A 25,167-nucleotide genomic window follows, 5' to 3' on the forward strand; every position below is an offset into this window, starting at 1 on the left:
TAGGCACTTCCTACACTCACTGTCTCCAACCTCCAAATTCCCCCCAATGACCCGGTTTGAAACCTTATGTCTCAAAGACATATACCAGAGAGGACTGATATCACAGATATACAAAAGCACGGAACCGACATCAGACCCCCCGAAACACCGCTATATGCAAAAATGGTCGGACGAACTAGGTCTCCCAATAGACGTGGAAGACTGGGAGGATATTTGGGAGCAAGCCCCTAAAACCTCAATTTGTACGACAATAAAAGAAAACATTTATAAAATTATATTCCAGTGGTACCTGACCCCGGCTAGGCTGAGCCAGGTCTACCCCGGCACACTAGACCTGTGCTGGAGGGGATGTGGTCAAAAGGGAGACATGGCCCACATTTGGTGGTCATGTATGGAGATCCAGAAGTTCTGGACCAAGATCCAGACACTTATCTATGAGATTACTGGAATCCCCCTCCCCCCGGACCCTCTGACCATGGTGCTGAGCAAACCCATTGACGACCTCCCCCCACCAACGTCCCGGCTGATCAGGGCCATGCTGACAGCGGCCAGATGCTCTATAGAGGCAGCCTGGAAACAGATTAAGGCCCCCTCGAGAACCACAGTAATGAGAAGGGTTAACGAGGTCATGACTATGGAGAAGCTTATGGCCATGCTCCAAAAGAAAATGCCCCAGGTCTGGAACACGTGGGACCCTTGGATCGAGAGATAAACCCCCAAAAATTCAAAGCACCCAGGTCTAGCAACCACCCCCAAACAATTAGGGAACTGCACGGGGACACCTCTGGGCAAGCCCACATACCCCCCCCCTCCCATGTTTGTCTCCTCCCCCCCCTCCTCTTCCCCTTTTTTTTTCCTACTGAAAACGGAAAACTGATATTGGTCCTTCGCGAAAAGTAATGAGCTGAAATGTTGTGGGCACACGACACTACTGTATGTAAAATTACCTATGACTGTGACCAATAATAAAATTGTTACAAAAAAAGAAAGCCCAAGTTCTCAAGAGAGAAGGAAGCAGTGGCATTTGGAACTTCATGCCGATTTGGGAGCCAGGAGATTCCGAGCTAAGTCCCGGTCAGGGTAAAACTCTTATTTAGAGTTCCCTGCACCTAGGAAAGTCTAGTTTTCAACCCCAGACCCCCAGTAAGTGTGTCTTTATGTCTGTATTTTGTGTTCCATTGTGTGTAAGCGAAATTGTGCCAATAAACTTCAATTAATTTCATTACCTTGTTTTGCTCAGTGAATGATCCTGGTAAAAAAGGTGTAAGTTGCCTGGTCTCCCGTGACAGTGATCTACTCAATAAATATACAGTATGCTGCTATTTGGATTTTTGTAAGGCCAAGTTTGTTTTTTTAGAGGGCTCATGTTTAATCGGTTGAAATGATTTTTTATTTTGGTCCTCTGAGAAAAATATATAGTCCAGTCTGGTTTATTGCTGACTCTTTGAGCTAAAAGATGGTTTGAAATAAAAAGGCTGTGAAAATGTTGCCACTCAATTATTAGATTTTTTTTGCAAAGCCTTTGTGGATGATCTGAAAGTCAGAAGATCATTCTGTTCCCTTAATCCTTTTGCTATTAGAGCAAGTTAATGCTGTGTAACCTTTTAAAAACATTGACTTGCTTCATGCCAGCATCTGCTTTTTCTTTAACACTGTAGCTTCGGGTCAATGATGTGGCAGATACTTTCCATTCTGACTGTAAAGGGGTTATTAGTAATAATAATAAATAATAATAATAATATGGTCTTTTGTGGAATAGCAATGTTAACCCTTTTGGAGGACAATAGATTAAAAAAAAATCCACATTCATCCCACAGATTCTCAAATACAGTTTTAATCTCTCAAGTAGCATGCAGTGTTATAACAGTAATATCAATATTTTGTGTTTGGATGTGCAATTAAGCCCATTTTGTGAAGGACCTGTATGTCCTGAATTGATTTACTATGGAAAATGTGATCTTTGGTATAAATAACTGCCTAATCTATGTCACTTATTCCCCACTCAATCAAAGTTAAATTTCTCATGGCATTGTGCTCAAGGATGTAACATCGATAGGAGCCAAAGTCAATTGGATGTACATGATCTATACCACGTTCCTCAAAGCTGACTAATACTTTCATGTACAGAATATACATGTGATATTATAATTGCACACAATGAGGAAAAAGATGTAATGTAGCTCTTTGAAGGGACATTTTAAGACAAAGGGCCAGATCCACAAAGCTCTGTTAAATCTGGGTTCAAAACGAGATGTTGACGCCAACCCAAAAATCTAATTTAATGCAAAAACGTCACATTAAGTGAATATAACAACAATAAGGATAAGCGCTAACTATGTAGGAAACTGATAAAACTCTATAAATCTTCTAAGCTAAGCAGAAGCTAAGGTCCTGCTGGATGAAGACTGTGCCAAGTCTTTTTGATCAAGTCACATTGAGTTAGCACAACATTGCTTAAGCTTCCCATAATGTGGCATTACATTTGTCTTAATAAAAGGTGGCGCTACTCCCATCCAGACCATTGAATATGGTTATTGCTGGAGAGGTAATAAGAGGAGAGGATAAAGAGAGATTTGTACTACTTTTCAGCACAAAAGTCGAAGCACAATATATATATATATATATATATCAAATATGATCTTAGCCTGAAGATTCCTTTAATTTATATTCAATTTCCTGAATTTTAGTAGATTTTGACATGTATTTTTCTGAGTTTCTAGAAATGTTGAGGCTTTACTTCAAGTAATTAGCAGGAATTTAGACCTTGTTAATTTGCCACCTTAAAAACAATCACAATGGGAGCACATGCACAGCTAAAGGCAAACTGGTCACTTAACTCCTGGGCACTAGACGAGCTACCCCAAGAACCAGACGCCCCTGTCCAATTTTACCTATTCTTGACTTGTAAAGCCCCCAAGAGGCCGCGGAAAAAAAAAAAAAACACCACCATAAACTGTCAGACTTTTTGAGAAGGACGGAAGGAGCGACTTCCACCCAAGATGGTGGTATCTCCCTTGCACACACTCTGACTCTTTCAGAGCTCTACCCGAGATCCCAGTTATCCTCTTAAAATATATATCTGGGACCTCTATAAAAATACTGATATGCTCCTTCACTCAAGAAGAGAGACAGCTCTACTGGAGTTTAGGGCAGAGATGTCCTACCTTAGAGCCAGAACTGACAGTTTGGAAGGCTAACTAGACGAGGCTACAGTATCTTCTCTCAAAACATGATCTACTGTATTAGTTTTTTTAAAAAGAAATAAAATAACTGCGCCAACCATATAAAAATGGGTTCGATTTTTCAGTCCCTCATAGAGTGTAGTCCTGCTGCCAGAGTCTCGTTCAGAGGTGATTCTCCAACCTCTGTATTAGTCACTGAATGGAGAAAGGGGGGGGGGATCCTCCGGCGCTGTGCTTCACTCAAATTTCCAGGACACATTTAACCACTAGATTCCCTCTTCTGTACAGTATATACTTTTTAATATAACCTCAGGAAAAGGGAGAGAACAGAGAAAACATAGTATAACACTGTTTATTGAACCAAATTGATTAAAAATATAGATTTCCAACTCACAAGCGACCATTAAAAATTGGCATAGAGTGCAGAAGTTTCAGTCTCTGCCAGACTTCCTCCCAGATGGTTAGGTGTCCGCGCGGAGTCTGTCCCAGTCGATAAGATGGTAGTGCAGGGATATGGATGAAAATCGGGTGGTTCGCCCAGACTTGTGCACAGCCTGTTCTTCCTCCCGTCAGTCAGCCTCCTTGCAGTTCTTTCCACGTCCCGCGCATGCGCATGCGCTCCGGTGGTAGTGTGTATCAGAATGGGATTCTGCTTCTCTGTACGGTGGCTCGTGAGGACCAAAAGACGGTATTTTGGTCCTCACGAGCCACCGTACAGAGAAGCAGAATCCCATTCTGATACACACTACCACCGTAGCGCATGCGCGGGACGTGGAAAGAACTGCAAGGAGGCTGACTGACGGGAGGAAGAACAGGCTGTGCACAAGTCTGGGCGAACCACCCGATTTTCATCCATATCCCTGCACTACCATCTTATCGACTGGGACAGACTCCGCGCGGACACCTAACCATCTGGGAGGAAGTCTGGCAGAGACTGAAACTTCTGCACTCTATGCCAATTTTTAATGGTCGCTTGTGAGTTGGAAATCTATATTTTTAATCAATTTTGTTCAATAAACAGTGTTATACTATGTTTTCTCTGTTCTCTCCCTTTTCCTGAGGTTATATTAATAAGTATATACTGTACAGAAGAGGGAATCTAGTGGTTAAATGTGTCCTGGAAATTTGAGTGAAGCACAGCGCCGGAGGATCCCCCCCCCTTTCTCCATTAGTTTTTTTAACATGCAGCTCAACCCCGTTATAACGCGATCCGTTACAACTCGAATCCGCTTATAACGCGATGCAAGCGTGGCTCCCAATTTTCGTATTTATGAATACTTTACAACACGATTATTGGTATCTTAAATACTTTATTGTACAATGCATACAATTGTACATTATTTCTAACACGATCCGCTTATAACGCAATGTGATTCTTTGGACCCCAAGCACAGTGTTAAAAGGGAGTTGAGCTGTATTTATCATTTAAACGTATTCTTATTAAACATGCCAGTACTCTTATTTCCCATTGATCCAAGCAGGGACAACTCTTTTAACTACTTCAGTGGTTTTCTGAAGACATTAGTATTGATCCCTAAACCTCTCTCATATAGTTTGTGCATTTTCTTTTGCTACTATGTCTGTCAAATCTATTACTTTTTAAATAACAGTATATGATCTAAGTGTGGTGGTCACCTAATTTATTATTAATCTGAAGCCTTCCTTAATATGAAAACGTTTGAAAATCCCTACTGCCTGTACATTTTACCCCATTATTCCAGATATGCCAATAGATTTATTAGACAATATTCTAATAACATTTCTTCAGAGCAAAATTACAGATTCAGTTTGTCAGTTGTCTTTGTTTGTCAAATTGTAATGTTCTTTAGTAGACTGATAGTCTGTAAAAACGTTATATTGATGTAACCTTTAAATATGCCCAATCTAATTCAAAGCCATTTTTTTAAATACAAATCTTGTTTTTTTTCAGCACATTCGGGAACTCTATAATCAGAGCTGGTCATCAAGATACAACCACACAATAGGCTCCAGCACCATTTCTATGTTGTGGTCAGTCACAGTGTCAATCTTTGCCATTGGTGGGTGTGTAGGAGCATTGATTGTAATTCCAATGGTAAACCTACTGGGAAGGTATGTGGAACAACGAAGAAATGACCTACTGCTCAGCTATAAAAGGTCTAATGGAATGTAGTGGATGGTGTACATGGGAAAGACCAGATGAATGGTCCCTAAAATGGGATCCAAAGATCGCTGAGAGGGTCACAGGGACCGGCATAGTTTACCTGCCACTTTGGGATATACACAGGGAAACTGGAAGTGATATTGGCTCTTTATTCTCCTTTGTTTGGGGTACAGCTTCTTGACTGACTACCCCCAGCTGCATCTTTGCCACTGCCCGACAGTCCTGCAGTTCTCCACCTTACTCTGGCCCATACTCTCGGCCTACCCCCAGCATCTGTCACCCACAACCTCTATTCCCTTCCTGTAACGTTCTGCACTAACTAACCTGGGTCAGCGCAGCAGCCGATCACAACGCCCGATCATACTGTCACAAGCAGCGGTGCTGACTGACCGGTCAATCATTGCAGTACCGCAACTTATGCACCAAAGGAGATTTCTGTGCCCCCTGTCCGGCTACTCCCTGGGCAGAGACCCTGCTCGCCCTCCCTCCCCCTCTAGTTCCACCTCTGTTACACTCACCATGGAGATTATTGTGATCAAATTGAAGTTAGGGGAATCTCAACCTCTGCAGTGCATGGTCGCAATCTGGGCACTGGACCCAAAAATATTGGGCAATGTGGGCAATTCTTGGGCAATTCTTACAGAAGAGTTACTTATGTAACTATATTCTTTACGTGTGTATAAAGGAACTAATTTGCATTAAAATTCAGTCCACATGGGACCAAGACATGCTGGCTTACTGAACAAAGTGGAAGTGTTTCCTAGAGGGTGGATAATTTTATTTTCTCTGCCATATATATCTTCTTTAACTGTGCATGCAATGTATTGTTTATTTATGTAACTGTTTATGTAACCATGTATTATTTATCATTTTAACTCTGCCCAGGACATACTTGAAAACGAGAGGTAACGCTCAATTTATTACTCCCTGGTAAAACATTTTTATATAAAAAAAAAAAAACTACAGTAGGTGTCCAGGTGCCATGACAATGGAGGTGGGACGTGCTGTGTTCCCCTGGCGTGCTGCACATAGTCTGGGGATGCCGTGCGTGCGCAATGTGCTCCCTGTTCTCTGTTGCACGGCCGCAGTATGCCTCTTGAGGCCTGTGCTGTCTGCGCATGCGCTTTCAGTTCCGAGCGAACCTGGGCGCTCTGCACTCGTATGGGTTGTCTGTGGCCAGTGCGCATGCCCCGGGTAGCGTATTGTCATCCCGCTAACACATGGGAACAGTACAGACATATGTATATATCTCCCTCAGTATAGTGACCTGCTTTTTGGGCAATGGCATAGAGCTATAATAAGCCTGCCACTCCTGTATCCATAACAGCTAAAGTAATCTACACGATGTATGATAACATAGGACAGTCTAGCCGTGACAATATCAATAAGATTATACAGGAATACAAGAACATCGAGGGTATAGTGTCCAAAGACCATAAAGTAAAGTATTGATGCAATCCGTAATGGAGCCACCCAAATCAGCTAATCCTCTCGTAGCTGCCATCATCGTCATGACGTCATTAAAATCCAATTGCACACGATTTTTCAGGGGAGGGGTATCCATGTTTCAGATGGCGCTTCCTTAAATACCCTCTGTAACATCGATGGGCATGATTTCAATGCTGGGTGTGTATCAGCGGATCCTTCTTCAAGCTGTAAGCGACAAACATACAATAAGCATCACTATGTACCCATCAGAAAATGATCATTTCGACATTTAGTAGTATGGATGTGAAAACACACAGTCTGGTGTTTCCTACAGTAGGTTATCAGGAATAGAGGTAGAGCTCAGCTCCTAAAATGATGGGAGATAATTGAAAAAAAGTCCCTGCCATGTATATATTGTGCTGTAATTAGATTTCATGAAGGGTTAAATTGGAATCATGAAGGGAAGGGGGAGGAAAGGGGAAAGGGAAAAAGAGGGAATGGAGAAGATACAGTATAAACAGGAAAGAAAGAAGTAAAGGAAAAAGGGGAAGGGGAAGGAGGAGAGGAAGGAAAGAAAGGAGAAGGGAAATGAGATAGCAGGGTAGAGGGGAGGGACAAAAGGAAGGAATAGGAAGGGCTAAAAAAACTAAAACAATAGAAATATATCAAATATATAAATTGTGTATATAATAAGGTTCTAGTCCAAAGATATGACTGATCTGAAGTGAAAAACACCAATAAAAAAAATGTTCAAAAAATGAAACATAAAAGTGAGTATAAATAGAAAAGAGGCAATACGTGATAGTAAATAGAGCAGATATATACATATACTAACTCAGATCTAAATATGGCCCACCCCTAATCATCAAAGCGAGCCAAGTCATGTTAAACTGTATTACAAATTAAGAGAAAACTAGGGGATATCAGCCTATTACAGTACACACCTCTGTCAGTGTTGGACCAAGGTACATATCCCAAATGTATGTACCTATGGAAAATACAAAACAGATCTACTGAAAGCTCGCCCCTAATGGAGAAAACGGGCCTGTGTGATTTAGAATTAAAGCAAATGTAAAGCTAAGGGAAAACTGAACTAGCTAAACACCTCTGACAGTGTTGCTAGATTACCTAGCACTAAAACTGAGGGTAAACTCTAATGAGAAATATGAGTCAAAAATTGCCTACAGTATACTAATGTAAAAAGAAAAACCCTTTATCTGTGTCTGTCTTCCCATTGCGGTAAGAGAGTTTATTAACTGAGGTATCCAGAGACTTTTTTTTTTTAAAGATATGTTTTCGCACATCTTTATATACTGGGAAGTATGTCTTCCATTTGGAATACCTTTTTTTCCCCTTTAGCACTCTATACAGTATGTGTCTTTAATTTCTGTGCCCATTTTATAGGTATTTACTTACCTGTTTCAGTATCTGAATATATATACAGTATGATTCAATGCTAATACCAGTGGTGATTCATTAAGTCATTCGGTCTTATGACATATTGTACGATCCAATTACATATACATGTGTATAAGAGTGCAAATTAGGTGGGGGATTTCTGTGGATCCCATTCTAGGGACCATTCATCAGGTCTAGGAAGGTATGTGAGATGAAAGTCGATGTAATGTTTGTGCCATAATATGATTAATATAATTTAAAAAAAAATTACAATATAATGATATTGGAGTGTGTGAGTATACATAACAAATATGCATAAATATATTACTTTATTAATGTCCATTTGAAAACACAATAAAGTGAAAGCAGAATTAAACCATATACAATAATCCATATAATTACTTACAGTGTGCACAGACATTTTAATTGGCTGATTTAAGAAATTCTGGTTTAATAAAGTTAACTCATTTGACTTTTAGTACAGATGCAGCAGACGTCATTGCTCCCGGGGATAACAGAACATATTACTTTATACTGCAAAATATTACAATTTTCATACTATTGTGTGGCAATGATAAGACTGCGCATTTTAGCATATCCAACCATAAAACCCCATTAGAAGCCTTTGCAACACCTGTAGCATCAGCTTTATATGACATACAGTATACAGGTATAGCAGCGGTTATTGCACCTGCTATCAATGATTAGTTTGTGAAATCGCACAATATTGTTGCCGGCAGCTTAATTTGTTAAAGTGAAGCAACAATCAATCAGGCTATGAATATAGTGGTATCGTGCAATAAAGTCTACCACATCTGTAACCTTTTTATATGCTCTACCTCGTTACAATCAATCTTCAAAACACTACTGGTGGGTTCTGACTTTCATAATTGAATTTTTCAATTCACTGTCATTTTTATTTTGTGCAAAGTAGCCACAACTATTTTTGTGCTGACCAGTAATAATTACAATGATAAATACTGCCTATGGTACAGTATTAACATGCTCAGATGTGCGTCTTATGAGTATGATTGGCATTCTTGGGAAGGCACATACTTTACATGAGGCTCCTGGTACAGTATTTATGGGTCATACTGTAGGTATCATGGCAAAAATGGTGCAATTCTGGGGCAAAAAGTTTGCACCATATTTATCAATGAAAGAATATTCCATTGCACGCAATTATTTTCTTTGATGAATCTGTTGTTATGGTGTTGCAGAATTGCACCACTTTTGCCTTGATAGATGGGGGTTATACAATAAACTGTGATATTGCTTTCAATTATTTGATATTTTTAACTAATATGTTTTTAGAGGTCACACAGTTGCTTTTGTAAAATACATTATAATGCTAACCTGTTTATACTTATTTCAGAAAAGGAACTTTGCTTCTGAACAATTTGTTTGCAATTGTAGCAGCATTGTTGATGTCATTAGCAAATTTAGCAGGAGTTCCTGAAATGATCCTACTGGGTCGATTTCTGATGGGTGTTGATGGAGGTAATTTTTTTTCTTTTATCTACCATATTTTATATGTACAGATGCAGTCAGATGGTGAATTGCGTAGTCGGCAAGGAAACCACAGATGGCAACTGCCTGACAGCTACCTGTTTGCAGAATTCCCACAGCCAGACTAATTGCCCATCAGGATTACCACAGCGGGGGTCCCTGCTTCTGATTGGGACTCCCGCTTTGCTAATCCTTCCAGGCTGCATGAATCTGGAAGAGCTGCGCAGTGAGAGCAGACAGAAGCGGCCCCTCTCCCTGCGCACCTCTAACAGGCGATCTTGCTGCTTTTACTTTATTTTAATTACATAGTATTGAACCAGATGGTCTCTAGATCTGAGCCGCATTAATTTCAGCCCCAGGGATCTCTTGCTTCCCGAGTTACAGTGTAGCAAACAGCCCGCACAGCCGAAATGCAGGGGGGAGGTGCTGATGATATTCAGGTCTTTGAAGTTGTGTCTGTCTTTTCCTCATGGTTGGAGAGAATATTTTTATTCAACTGGAAACACTACTCATTGACTATTCATATTGACCTCCAATGTTTTCTTTGGATTTGTCTTAACTAAGGTCATTAAGTGTTTCTAAGGTTGTATAATAATAATGATAATAATAATAATAATAATAATAATAGTAATAATAATAATAGTAATAATAATAATAATAATAAATAATAGTATATATAATTTGTATTATGGTAATCTATATACTGTGTAATATAATATATATTCGTGTATTATAATAATAAAATTCAATAAATATATATTGTCATAATTTAAGAAATTTCTAATTACTGTATTAGCTTTACTTGATATTCTTATGACATAATTTAAAATGCTTGTTAATAAATATATTCACAGTTGTTTTACAGAAAAACTATCAATAGGATCAACTATTAATATTTATCGTTCCAATATACTATATACAGTACTATATACTATATGCACTTAACCTTTGTTTATAAATAAAAGTTCTCCTGTCTTTATGTTCCCCAATATGACACTTAGAATGTACGCTTTTTAGGGCAGGTACACCTTCTCTCAATGTTTACATTTATGCATTTATTTGTATTATGCTCCAAGTATTATTTATTGTATATTATCTCTGCAAAGTGCATGATTGGCCCTTTAGGAATGACAAATATAATACAATACTATATGTGGCATGGTTATAAGTTGAGGGTGGGTAATTTCACTGGTGTTTTGGTTTTGGTTCTAAAAATCATTTGTGTTTTGCTTTTTGCTAAAACTTCATTGGTTTTGGATTTGAAAATAAGTATGGGAAAATAGTCAAACTTTTTTAAACTTCATAAGTTTTTTTTTTTTTTTTTTTTTTTATAAAAGTTCAACCATTTTATAAAAAAATGTAAATAAATGAAACAACCAAAAAATAATCAAATCCAAAGATGTGGCTCTCTCTGGATTCATATTGTATTTCATTTGGATATTTGGATTTATAACCCGCGTACGTGTCTATCTTTCTTTTAGGTCAACTACAGATTTAGTAAGACTTGCTCTTTTTGATGCTGTGGACCAGTATGCTGAAATCCGCAGACTGTCTGCGGCACCAAAAACAGTAAGGATTAATGCTGCGGGAGTCCCTGCTTCTGAATGGGACCCCACACGTTTAATCCTTCACTTGATGGTATCAGGAGAGGAAAGAAAGAGATACTAACCTTGTAGTTACTAACCTTGTAGTGTAGATGAACTGAGCGTCTGTCCCTGTCTCTGTCCCCATTTCCGTTTGCTGTTAGCAGCAGCTCTGAAGGTAAGATGCAGTCTTCAGTCTGTTCATCCCCCTGGATGACGTAGATGCTCGAATATGGGTCTCTACATCATGAGGGGGGATACTGTTGGCCCATAATTGGTCATCTATGTTATCAAACAGGCTGGACAGGACATGTAACACCCTCCAGCACCCTTGATGACGTAGATTACCAAATATGGTCCCAAAGTATTCCCCCTCATGACGTAGAGACCCCGATTAGGTCATCTCCATCACCCAGGGGGTTGGACAGGTTGCGTCTTACCTTCAAAGCTGCTGATGGTGGCAGATGAAGATGGAGATGGCTGTGCAGCCCATCCACAAGGTTGGTATCAGTTTCTCTTCTCTCCTGATGGCCCAGCAGGATTAATGTTGTGGGGTTCAATCCAGACGCAGTGACCCCAACAGCGTTAATCCTGTCATCCAAGTGTTTTCGTGGCTGCAATATGCGCCTCAGCCATGCATGATCACGGTACTGGAAACTGGAAGTCTTACTGCATCTGTAATTATCAAATGATTAATTAGTGACAAATACATCATATAGACATGGATTCAAAAATGATATGAACAACAATGGAACAAGCATGGAACAAGATTAGACAGTGATTGTTTAACATGTTTCAGGTATTGCTCTCAGTACTCTTCCCATGTACTTGAATGAAATTTCCCCTAAGAATATCCGTGGCTCTTTGGGACAGGTTACAGCAATACTAATCTGTGTTGGCGTATTTACCGGGCAGGTATTGGGCCTGCCAGAAATATTTGGAACGGTAAGCACATATAAATTACTTTTTTTTAGGCCTCTTCTAAGAAGTATTTAAATCTGATACTGCTTATTTGGGTTGCTTAGCTTCAATAAGGTGTTTGATACTGAAGTACTGAAAATAAGGATTCTTATATTTTATTTGCCCATATGCTCTAAAATAAACATTATTCTTGGGTGACAAAATTAAATGTACACTCTTTCAAATAGAATATTGAAGAGTGAAAGCCTTGTACAAATTCTGCATAACATGCACATTGCCACAAAATGTAATACAAACTAACTTTACATAACTCTTATTATGATTATTCAAACGTGACATACAGGTACCGTGTACTGTACTATATCATAGCTTTGACTTTTTCAGCTTTTTTAAATTGATTTTCAATTTCATTTCTGATGCTGGGAATGGATTCTGGGCTTGTGATCGCTACTGTATAGTCAATAGACTACGTTCCACATATACTAAGCAGTACTATGTCATAAAACATCCTATAGGTCATACAGTGTCATGACTTAGCACTACTGAGTAAATATGGCCCAAAGTCCTGAAAGTGTAACTGCCCAAAACACAAGTAATAAGTGCAAACGATACCATATATATTGTAAAGTACTAAGTAAGGTCTCAACTCTACGGTACCTGCAGAAAGAATACAGTTTTCATCCCAAAGATATAGTTATATGTGCTGAGACAGAAAGCGTTTTTTAGAAAAAACAATTATGTCTCTAGTTGGACTAAAGAAGTGAGTTCCATGTATATACAATATATAAAATATATAATGTGTGTACCATTCTTATTTGTCTAATTGTATTTATTACACACATCTCTATACTGACTCAATACTCTATATTGGTTCTGGGACATTGACTTTAAAAAGGCAAACTCATTTATAAATGTGCACTGCTCACTGGAAAAGCAAGCATATGTGTATATGTATAAATACAGTATATATATATTGATATAAAAGAATAGACAGCGCCTGTTGAGGTAACCACCCGAACAGTGATCTCCCAAAAAAACAAAAAATACCAAGAAATCCCTGGTTTAACACAGATGATTATTAATAAAAACCATATCAATGCAATAAATAAGTGTGGGTAATAAAGCTAAAAATGGTGGATGCTAAATTGTGAGAAATAACTATAATGCATAAATATGTATAAATACAGTATATATATATATATATGTGTGTGTGATAGATATTGATGTCTTGGTTCCCCTGCCGAAGCTCCTATGTGGAGCAAAATGTGCATTGGACTGGACCTTACATCATCGGTGTGACAGGCAGTAAGACAGTAGCGAGATAAGCAAGAAAATGTAGCCTAGTATGGGCAATCTTACATGATGATTAGTGGATGATTTAAAAATCAGTATTTTATTAATATCCAATTAAAATAAAGATGGTTAAAATGATGATTAAACACAAAAGTAATCCTACTGTTAGGGTATCCACAACGAACAAGTGGATCTGGATGTCCATTACCCTTTCTTAAGAGCATGAACCGTGTGGTCTGCTGGTAATGAACTGTAGCTGGATAGGTGCTTAAACACATGCAAATCCCTAATCCAAATATAGTGAACCATGTACCTTTGTCTGGTCTGCATAGGTGGTAGAATTATATTGAGCCTAATACCTCAATAAAGTGCAGAGAGCATGTTGGATAAAAAAGAAACCAGTGCTCACATGTGAAGGTGAGATGGTAACAACTGTTAAAGATAACTATGTGCAGTATAGGCACACACAAATATATGGAATAGGCATACTGGCACCAAAACAAAGTGAGCAGGCTAGCGAGCCCCTCTGCCACAGGGTCCTAAAGGTGTCTTGTGTGGGTCTAAAAAAGGTACAGTATGTGTTGGGAGTGAGCCGTCCTGATCTACTGTATGACCTGTCTCATCCCCACTATCAGAGACCACCCATTCTGTTGAGGATTCCTGATTTTGATTTGGTGCCCTACTGGACTTGCTTTTATTTGAGAATTTATACCTGAATATTTTTCCGGCTTTAAAGTCTTTGGTGTCCCGCACAAATTTTTTTCTTTTACGTTCTTTAAGTTCAGCTGAAAACTTGCAGATGTTGCTTTTTAGTTTGGTCTCCAGGCCTGTGAACCTCTCGTTTGTTTTCCAGGTTGTTACTTCTGTATGCTGTGCCTCAAGTTCTTTATTGATTTTTTGAGACTTCCTTTTTGATAGTTAACCAATAACTGCATGAGCATAATCGAGCATTGTGTAAGACCAAGCTCCCAAGATATATTAAAATTCTCATCAGTTATATGGTGTGCTGGTGGTAAATTAACTTGTAGCCCCCTTGGTATTAAAATCAGCTTTGAGGTAGTTCTCAAAACTGAAGATTTCCCACCAGGTTTTTAATTAAGACTTGTATAGCTTATCAAGAGTGTAGAAGTAATTCCCTATATCAGGTTTATTGACTGCTTCCTGTACTTTGTACTGCCACCTCCTGAAAGTTAGGCAGACCTGATAAAAATACTGTCATACTGTGGGTATGTATTGAGCGTGCTGGGGGAAGAGAGGGTCAAGACAACACCTACAGTAGGTAACAACTGGATGCTAGCAAGTAGCTTCAAAGTTGTCATTACAATTGTCATTGTGGTTTGGCATGTTCAGAAGTTACAGAATGAAATGTGTGGAAAAAACATATTCGCTATAGCAAATCGCATCATTTACACCACATCTATAAAAAGTGAAAAACTGCACGGTTTAACACGCAATTGTACCGGATTGTACTTGCTTTTGAAGCCTGAAATTGGGCTTTCACATGGTGGTGGTGGGCTCTGGTCTAGCATCTAGTTAGGTCAATGCTAAGCTGCTACCCTTAGTAGCCGAAGTTGTGGGTTCTGATCCTGTTGGGTCTGATACCAATACCCCCTTCAAATATTTTCGAAGGTGTAACTCATTTAAATATAGTATATCTCCCAAGGTACCTCATCCACCCTCTCCTCCTCACCCACCCCACCTCCCTCCCCCCAACACCACTCCCCCTCCTCGCCCACCCCACCACCCTCGCCCCCTTCCCTCCACCCCCTTCCCTCTCGGAGCTACCAAAATTCCACTAGTTTAAAAAAAACAATGCTAATTTGGTCATTCCGCATGGATTTGCAGAGATGGAATGACACGCTTCTAAAAAAAGCCTTTTCCGCATGGTTTGGACATGCGAGGAGGGCTTACAGAATAGCAAAGCATGCCAATCCATTTCCAATGAGGGGGTAAAATCCGCAAACGGATTTGATTGGTTTTAATCCCAATGGATTCATCAATAACCACCATTAGATACAACGCGTGGACGGGTTTGTAGAATTCAATCTACAGTTTCAGTAATCCATTGGCGGATTCTCAAGAATTCGCCAACTGATTGCTGAATCCACAGATTAGCTTCTACAAATCCGCCGATATGTTGTGGAATCCATGGAGTGTATTGGTACTAATAATAAAATATCCACAAAACGCGAATCGCCCTGTTTGAGATTGATCCACTGAAATCTGCATACCAAAGGAACCGTCCGATCCGCTGCGGATCCAAATTCGCCTAAAAAATGTGCCCATTTCTAATCATCAGCACGACGCCGCTGTGTGGACCCGGCAGTGCATATTTAACGAGGCAGTACTTTTAATGGTGTCCATAAGTATGCATGCATTTCAAGAGTCAAAGGAGCAGCCTAACTGAAGTAAGATGAATACTAAAGCTGTTTCAGACAAAGGGACACTGCCTAAATCTTCTACAGTAGGTTAGTTTTTAGCTAGTCGTGAAAGTCAAGAAGTGTATCTCTTTGCTGCTGCAGTACCTCTTGAAGTCAGCTTGAAGAAGGGACATCAAAGATAGCTAGAGAAGCAATACACCATAAGAAGAATGTCAAAGAAATCTAGTCGTGGCGACTGAAACAAAAATGTTGTCTGAAGACTGCATTAAGTCAACAGCAATGGAATCTAATGAGCAAATGTCCAGCTTTTTATCACGTATAAAAGAAATAGTATCACATAGCATTGAAGCTGCAGTGGTCCCGCGAACAAAAAACCCCATAAGAGGACAAGGTCACAGACGAGCCTGGACAAAAAGGAGGAATCTCCCTTGATTAGTCAGAGGTCTTTCAAAACAATTCAGTAGTTGAATATTAGGATTCCTCAGATCAGGAAACACTCGCAGAAGACTCAGACTTCAACTTCCAGTTTGTGGATCCTTTAATTAAGGCCATGGAGGAAGCATTGGTTTGGAAAGACCCAAGGGAGGATCAGCTTAAGACAGATAAGTTATTTGGAGGATCACAGAGAAAGATGAGCTGTTCTCCCCTGCATTCAATGATAAAGGAGATGATTAAGGCTGAATAGGTTCAACCAGACACAAAGTTTACACACCTAGGAAGTTTACATAGATTAATACAACCTGAAGGTGGAATACTTATGTTCAAAATTCTTTCATTATCTCACCTGTCAAAATGATGCCTTCAGTCTTCCTTTGGAATTCAGCCTGGCATACATATTTCCACCAATTCCCCTAATAGCCAAAGTACTTTAGAAAATATAAGCAGACAAGGCAGAGCTATTAATCCATAAATGCTAAGAACATTTCTTTATACTTCAACAGGGTTCTAGAAAAGGGCATCAAGCCTCAAATGTCACAGTTTCCCAATGGATTATGTCCTGAATGAAGATGGCATATGACCTCAATAAAATTCAGGCCTCGCTCATTTAATGAGGGCAGTCTACATTTCATGGGCATTTAAGGCTCAGGCATCTCCAACAGAGGTATGCTGAGCAGCAGTTGGGTCGTTGCTTCACACTTTTTTTAAATATTAAAAATGTCACATACAAGCAAGCTTTGGTAGGAAAGTCCTACAAGCTGTTATACCTTAAATAAAAGGTTTAATGAGACTAGTCTATTGTCTTTAGTCTATCCCTGGGTGCTCTTAGATTGGGTATTTCCTCATTCAGTGTTCACTGCCATTTGGAAATAGAAAATGTATTCATCTTACTGTAATTGTCTTTTCTTAGGCACCACTAATGGCAGTGGCTACGGCATTCGGTGTACCCTCCCTGTATTCATGTCTCTCAGTTTTTTAGAATGGGAAGAATCCAAAGACTGTTCTGCAGGCAAAGGAAGAGACTTATATGCCATTACCTGCCCTATTCAGTACCACTGCCGTTATGGAAGTACAGGAAAAGAACATTACGGTTAGCTGAATACTGGTACATTCTGTGCTTTGATAGGATTCAATGGCACTGAAAATGCAGAATGTTCCACCATAACACACCAGAGGTTAAAATAACCCTGGCTATTTTAGGTATTGGCAATCTATCAAAATACATTAATTAAGGAGGTACTTGAATCTCCTTGATCCAATTTTTGCTTTATAATAAAATGAAGGGAGATCCAGAAGCAGGAAATAACGGAGCACAGCAGTTCCAAAAAATCTGGGGATTAGGCAAGATATGCGATTAAAAAAATAACTTTTATTGCTAGGCAGATTTCATGGTAGTATACAGTGCAATAAAAGTTATTTTTTTAATCGCATATCTTACCTAAGCCCCAGATTTTTTGGAACTGCTGTGCTCCGTTTTTTCCTGCTTCTGGATCTACCTTTGTTTATCTATTGACTGGATGCACGCTTTAAAGGACAGTAACAACCAGAAATGTGAGTACTTCAAATCTCATATATGAAGTGGAACGTATATGTTCTAGGGGGATTTGACTATTCATAGGATTTATTGAAACACAGTCGTTTTTCATACATGACGGCTGCTGATTCTTTAATTACTCCACACAAGGCATTTCCTTAACTCTTTAATGAGCCTGCAATTAAGTTTACCTTCTAACTCACTGTTTATGTGCCCAAACTCAAATTAGAGATTTATCACATTTGTGTATGCAAGAAATCTACCTTAATTCTGCTGCAGTGATCCTGTGAGATTCACTTCTCTATTTTTGTTGGTGTTTTACAATAAATAGCATAATACGAAGGGAAATGGCACTCACAATTTCCTTTACTCATACTCCACTAGTTGGGTCTCATGGACTGTCCTCTCACAATCTTCACAGATTCCAATAATATAAACAAAAAACAATGCAGTCATAGCACTCTTGTTAGAAAATTCTTAAAACTAAGAAATTGGCAAAAACAAAAAACCCATCCTTGGAAATCCACAGCAGAATAGAATTCTAACTACTAAATACAGCATAAGACAGAGCATAACAGACTGATGCCTCGGGCAGGAAAAGCTTGTCTTTTGGTCCTGCTGCCAGCTTTCTACCAGCTGCCTCGTATGTGAAGTATTCGCTTATAGCTGAATAACAGAATAAACGTAGAGAAAGCAAACAAAGAGTAACATGCTACCCTTTTATTTTCTATACCCCTCCCCACATTTTTTCATAGAAAACTCAAATAAAGAACAAGTTTATATATATATAAAAAAAAGATATTGTTCATCTTGAGTTTTACTTAACCATCAAGCTATTATACGACTGAGATTTTTTTTAACTAGAAAGTGTTTATGTAGAAGAAAATGGAAATAATCTATTTCCATTAACTAAATTTGCAAACGAGATAAATTGGTATATATTCAAGTAACAGACTGTCTTTTAAAAAAATATATATATTTTACAAAATTATACTTTAAGTGACAATAAGTAAAAAAAAGAGTGCCCTACAGAACAACCTTGATATTTATACCACCATCAAAGCATTATGGTACATTAGCCCAGGATCAACATCTCCAAATGGCAGAGGACACCCACTGGTCAAAGGTTAGACAAACTTTCGCCTGGAAGGGGGACATAGAAAATATTATATCAACCAAAAGGATAAGAAACATATAAAAGAGTACAAGACCATTTGATACCTGCAAACAAACTCATGTGTGTTAGAGCTAAATAAGGCAACCTCCATAGCTCACATTTCATCTCCACCCACTGGTCATTAAAAGAAATATGGACAGATTGTAATCACAATTTACCCTTTTATTGTAAGAGTTTCCAATTTTTGTATCCATAAGGCCTCCCTCAATTTCAGAAGTTTTTTTCTGTTGTCTCCCCCCCGCCCCTTTATCTCCGTGTATTAGGTATGGTGTAAAAGTAAAAAAATCTGTTTATTCAACACAAAACATCACCCAGAGGAGGTGTCGCGCCTCCTACGCATTTCAGACACAAATGCCCTTAAACCTTGATAAAGGGCATTTGTGTCTGAAACGCGTAGGAGGCGTGACACCTCCTTTGGGTGATGTTTTGTGTTGAATAAACAGATTTTTTACTTTTACACCACCTGACTCCCGCGCTATGCGCTGCTTTCTCCTTTTATTCTATTACAGGTGTAGAAGCCTGTAATTTTTTTATGGAATTTTTTTAATTAAATTAGTTAACCAAGATTTGGATAAATTTAAGAACAGCAAAAATTACAAACTCTTCAAAGGTGGAAGGATGAACTTAACCGGAAAGATCATTGATAGATTAGGCAGAATAGACTATATACAATACTGTAATTATCAAACCTGTCGACAATGGTAATGCACTTGTGATTTTGGATAAGTAATAGAACATGAATTAAATATCACTACAATTAAGTAACAGTGATCATTATAAGCAGGTTACACATGACCCCACAGCAGCTATACACAAGATTAGGGACTGTGTCCAATAAGCTTTAGTTTAGATGATAGCATAATTACTGTACACCAGAAGTTGCTGATTTTCTTTTAAGAAAGATCCCATCATTCCTGTAATGTACTGCTTACTCAAAATACATAAGAATCTGTTGGGTCCCACAGGAAGACCAATTATGGCTGGGAGTGATTCCATCTTCCAGCCTCTTGCCTTTTTTTGGATAAGTGGCAAGGCCATTAGTCACTTTGGGGAGATCATATATACAGGACAAACCAGGCATTTTAATTAAGATTGCTGATTTTAATTCACACACAATAAATTGCTTTTTGGTTTCTTTTGATGTGTCCTAGCTCTATGAGGTATACAGGCTGTTATGATGGTGATGGATAGGACTAATCATCTTGAGGAGATGGAACACTGTCTGATTAAGGATTTTCTTCAAATGATTCTACTGTATTTGAAAATGACGTTCTATTTGATAACTGCTTAGTACAAAAAGAGGGAACTGCAATTGGGTCCATGTGTCTCGCACTTATGCTAACATCAACATGAATGTGTTTGAAGATCGGCATGTGTATTCTAATCCTCTGTTTTAGCAATTTGTCTTAGTGTGGCTCGCTACGTAGACTATTGTTTCATTATTTGGACAGTTGATTTAGTATTCGCTAACAGAATTTTCCACTTTCATTAATTCTGTCTTACCCGCGGTCAAGTTTTCTATGACTTGTTTTATTAAATACTGATGATGATGGGGTGGGTGGTAGCCGGCTCCACAGCAGTTTGCAAATCAGACAACATGATAACCCTAATAGTAGTACAACCAGCCAGATATGCACACCAATGCCACAATAGCAGCCCACAGTTCTGGAAGCGTTTGAAAAGATGAAAATTCAAGTACCTCACCTGTACTGACAAAGTCTCCACAGTGCCAACCTCCTCACTGCTGGAAGCACTCCCTGATACCATACACCATACACCCTTACACAATGCCACGCAAAGGGATACAATGCTTGTTCTGTGGCAGTGGACCCTGTCCCACTCTGAAGCTTCACTCCCTGGTCCCATTGTCTCTCGGGTGGTGGTGGATGTGGGGGAGAAGGTGGAGGTTACACAGGCATGGAGAAGGGTGGAGAATCAACAGAGTCAATTCCCACAGAAGGGGCATCCGGAGCCCACCTTGGCCTGTTGTGCCGTCGAAGAGAAGGAGTGTGTGACCGCCTCCTTTGGGGGTGGTAGCGGATTTCCTACAATGATCCGGATCATCATGTCTGGAGAAATAGGACACAGCGGGTAGCATACAATGCCTCTTCTAGAGGTCATGTGATTGTTCTGCATGTGTTGCTGTAGAGCACTAATCCCCAGGCAGCATCCACTCCTGACCCTACACACACTGCACCACAAAGGATACCGCACAGTCACACACCGAACCATGGCTGGGCAATTGAAATAATTCCCACACCATGACCAGTAGGATATCTTTGAGAGGCACATCCATGTTCATCCACCACCTTCTCAATGCTAAGCTCTTTATAAGAGCCAGCATCCCCAATGTCCTCCTCTCCAACCTCTACTGAAGCTCCCACTGGCCCAGATCGGAAAAGAGCAGTCTCACTGTGGGAAGCACTCCCTTATACCTATAGCATAGCCTGTGGCTGCTATTCTTCTGTTGGGCCTCCACAGTGTAAGTCCTGGTAGGTACATGCAATGTGAGGGGTTAACGCTCTTGTGAAGGCCAAGTTTTCTCTTGCCGCCTGGATATATGTTACAGTATCCACGGGCGGTCCTAGCAACAACCAGAGTGTTTCATCATGGGGAGGATACCTGTTGGGTCACATGCAGTTAATGTGATGCCTATCAGTATCTCACCTGCCCTGTTATGGGGCAGGGTTACCAGCCCATCCCCTGGGGATATACTGACACCCAAAAGCCAGGGCTCTCTTTCTTCCCCTTATGGAGTGGATAACATCTACCCTGTATCCCAAGAGGGGATACAGGAGGGGATCAAAAGGGGCCTACAGTGTAAGTCCTGGTAGGTACAGGCAATGTGAGGGGTTAACTCTCTCGTGAAGACCTAGTTTGCTATTGCAGCCTGGATGCATGTTACTGTATCCAGGGGCTGTCCTAGCACCAACCAGAGTGTCATCCTTGGGAGGATACTGGTTGGATCACATGCAGTTAATGTGATGCCTATCAGTATCAGTTAAACAGAAAAAAGTGCGCAACCCAAAAAACACTCAATCGTATTAAAGACAGTGTCTAAATCATACACCATAAAATTAGTCCTTGGTGATAAAAGTGAATAACTTATAATCACTCAAAGTTCAACCCCACTGTGGAAGTGATAAATAATGATTAAACCATACAAAACCGTTGGTGTAGCGTCTGCTGCTAAATAAAAGAGTGGCTCAAAACACTCTCACGAACTAAGAAATAAAGACACAAAAAACAGCGCAAAACGCTAATGATGAAGTATATCAAAGATATATATTAGTGATAATAAAGGGTGAGTATTCTGCGTACATCAATTGTATAAAATAATCACATTTTCGTGTATAACCACACGAAATTACCACACGGCAAAGATCAAATCAACCGGTCTGGAGGAAGCAACTCTGTGCAACTTGGTCCTGTAGTCAGGAAATGTCGCCTGTGTCCCCCACGATCTCTCACTATGGCAGCAGCATGGAGGTGGTGTCCGCAGCGTCCAGCAAAACCACTCGATCACCCGGTCATATGTCCCGCATTCAGGTACTCAACACAGAAGATTAAAGTCTCTGGTAGCCGGTAACGTTGGAGTACAATGGTGTACTCTAACTGCGGTCTCTGCAGCTGGTACTGAGCAGTGATAGTCCGCCGGTGAAAGCGCACTGTGATGACGTCACACACGCAGCATACAGCTTCACACGGGCCGTAGCAGATTCAATGCAGGCAGGAATCATACAATAAAAAATGTTTATTGGGATTACTTTTATTACGATTGTGGTACCTTTTATATACCCCTTGCCAAATTCTGTGTTCATTTGAACATTTTTTATTGTATGATTCCTGCCTGCATTGAATATGCTACGGCCCGTGTGAAGCTGTATGCTGCGTGTGTGACGTCATCACAGTGCGCTTTCACCGGCAGACTATCACTGCTCAGTATCAGCTGCAGAGACCACAGTAAGAGTACACCATTGTACTCCAATGTTACCGGCTACCAGAGACTTTTTTTTTTTTATAACTTGTATTTTTTATTTTTGTGAAAATACAGCATATATACATCTTATTTCCAGTACTGTGACATGCATTATTCATATCTCTTATGTATGGTAGCTGTACACAAACATTGTCATCAAAACAGAGTTATAAGCAACGACATAGACTTAAATAATAAATAAACATAAAGTAAAATTAGGTGGGGGGGGTAAGAGGAAGAGGGTGGGGAGGGGGAGAGGAAGGGTGGGAGGCCGCGGCTCTGATCAACGCTTCCGGGACCGATGTCTGGATTAATTTGTTGCTGCTGGGAGGTCTACTCCATTACCGGAGAACGCATCTAACTACTATTAAAGCAAAACGGTGGATCTCTCCACCCCAGGGATGTCTGTCTGGGCCAGCCAAGGCGTCCAGACTTTTAGGAAATTTTCGCCAGTGTCATTGACTAAACTTGTCAATTTTTCCATCTGGCATACGAACCAAATGCTATTCCGGATTTTGGGGATAACAGGAATTTCACTTTGTTTCCATAATGCTGCAATCTCGCACCGCACGGCTGTAGCAAAATGTGCTATTAGTTTAAGAGTTGCTTTTGAGAGGCCCTGTCGTGCTCTTCCCAAAAGGAAGAGACCGGGATCAAATGGGATGTCGAGGCCTAAAAGCCTCTGAAGGCAATTAATGATTTTTTTCCATAATGGAATCAGCCGGGGGCAGGACCACAGCATATGTAACAGATCAGCGGATTCTCCACACTGTCCAGGACAGAGTGGAGAACTACCGTTTACAAATTTGGATAGTCTAAGTGGGGTGAGATACCACCTCATTAGGACCTTATATGCGTTCTAGTTTAATGTTGTGCAAATCGAGCTCTTAGCAGCTGCTGTTGCTATTTGGGTCCACTCGTCTAAATCTAGGGTCTCCCCTAAGTCCGTTTCCCATTTTAGCATGTAGCCTAGCTTGTGGGTGACTTTAATTCCAGAACCGATCACTTCTCTATACATCTGCGATGTGAGTCCCTTCGTGTTAGTCTCATTCAGACAGAGCTTTTCGAATGTTGTCAAAGGTGGGTATGGGGTTGAATTATTGTAGAATGCTCTGATCTGGAGGTATCTATAAAATTCTGAATGTGGGATATTTTTCTCTTCTCTAATTTGTGCAAATGATATGAGTTTGTTGTCTACCACCAGATCTTGTAATCTCATAATATTATGCTGTTTCCAAATTTGAAAGTTAGCGCTAGGCATATCCAGAGCAAAGTGTGGGTTACCCCATAGGGGTGTCATCAGGGTTTGTTTGGACGTAAGTCCGCATCTAAATTTGGTAACATCCCAGATTGCTAATGAATTGGTTATTGAGGATAGCGGCTGCTGTATAGCGGATTTTCTTGCTATTTTTGGGGTCCATAATAGGTTGCTTAGTTCCAATGGGGAACAAGCTTTGCTTTCCAATGCTACCCATCTCTTCAAATCAGGGTGTGTTTGCCATTGGGAGAGTTGACATAATTGGGCCGCTCGATAGTAAGAAATCATGCAAGGTACTGCTAAGCCCCCTTCTGTTGGGTGTTTCAGTAGGGTCTGTTTAGTAATTCTAGATTTTTTGCCGCCCCATATAAATGTAAAAATGGCGGATTGCAGTTCTCTAATTTCCTTCAAATTTAACGGCACTGGAAGGGTTTGGAATAAGTATAGGATGCGTGGGAGAATATTCATTTTTATGCTATATATTTTTCCTATCCAGGAGAAATTGAATTTCGCCCACTTTCTTATATCCTCCTTCAGTGTTTTAATTAATTTGGGATAATTTGCTTTATAAATTGATTTATATTCACTTGTGACAAATACCCCTAGGTATTTGATCGCCTTAGGCTGCCAGCGAAAGTTGAAGTTTAAAGAGATTAGTTTTTCTTCTGGTTTTGGAATGGTGACGTTCAAGGCCTCTGACTTTGACTGGTTTATTTTAAATCCTGAAATTTTGTTGAACTTATCTAATCGGCTGAAGAGGTTAGGGAGAGAGGTGAGTGGCTTTGACAAGACCATTAGCACATCATCAGCATAGAGGGCTATTTTGTGGGTTTGATTATCTAATTTGAGACCGGAAATATCCGGATTCTCTCTCACATGTGCCGCTAAAGGCTCCATACACATGGCAAAGAGTAAGGGCGAGAAGGGGCAACCCTGTCTCGTG

The 25,167-nt window shown here is 39.9% G+C and overlaps 1 protein-coding gene across 7 annotated transcripts in view; it reads left to right on the forward strand.

The window, feature by feature from the left end:
• The window catches only part of SLC2A9 (solute carrier family 2 member 9), a 311,113-nt gene that overhangs the window by 85,408 nt on the left and 200,538 nt on the right, over nt 1–25,167 (forward strand). For all 7 annotated transcript variants that reach the window (XM_075569353.1, XM_075569343.1, XM_075569350.1 and 4 more), the window contains exons 5-7: nt 5,113–5,273; nt 9,527–9,651; nt 12,043–12,188. In XM_075569353.1, coding sequence (XP_075425468.1) covers nt 5,113–5,273; nt 9,527–9,651; nt 12,043–12,188 — 432 coding nt within the window. The remainder of the gene's footprint in view (nt 1–5,112; nt 5,274–9,526; nt 9,652–12,042; nt 12,189–25,167) is intronic.

Source organism: Ascaphus truei, chromosome 1 (assembly GCF_040206685.1).
Source record: "Ascaphus truei isolate aAscTru1 chromosome 1, aAscTru1.hap1, whole genome shotgun sequence".
Taxonomy (NCBI): Eukaryota; Metazoa; Chordata; class Amphibia; order Anura; family Ascaphidae; genus Ascaphus; species Ascaphus truei.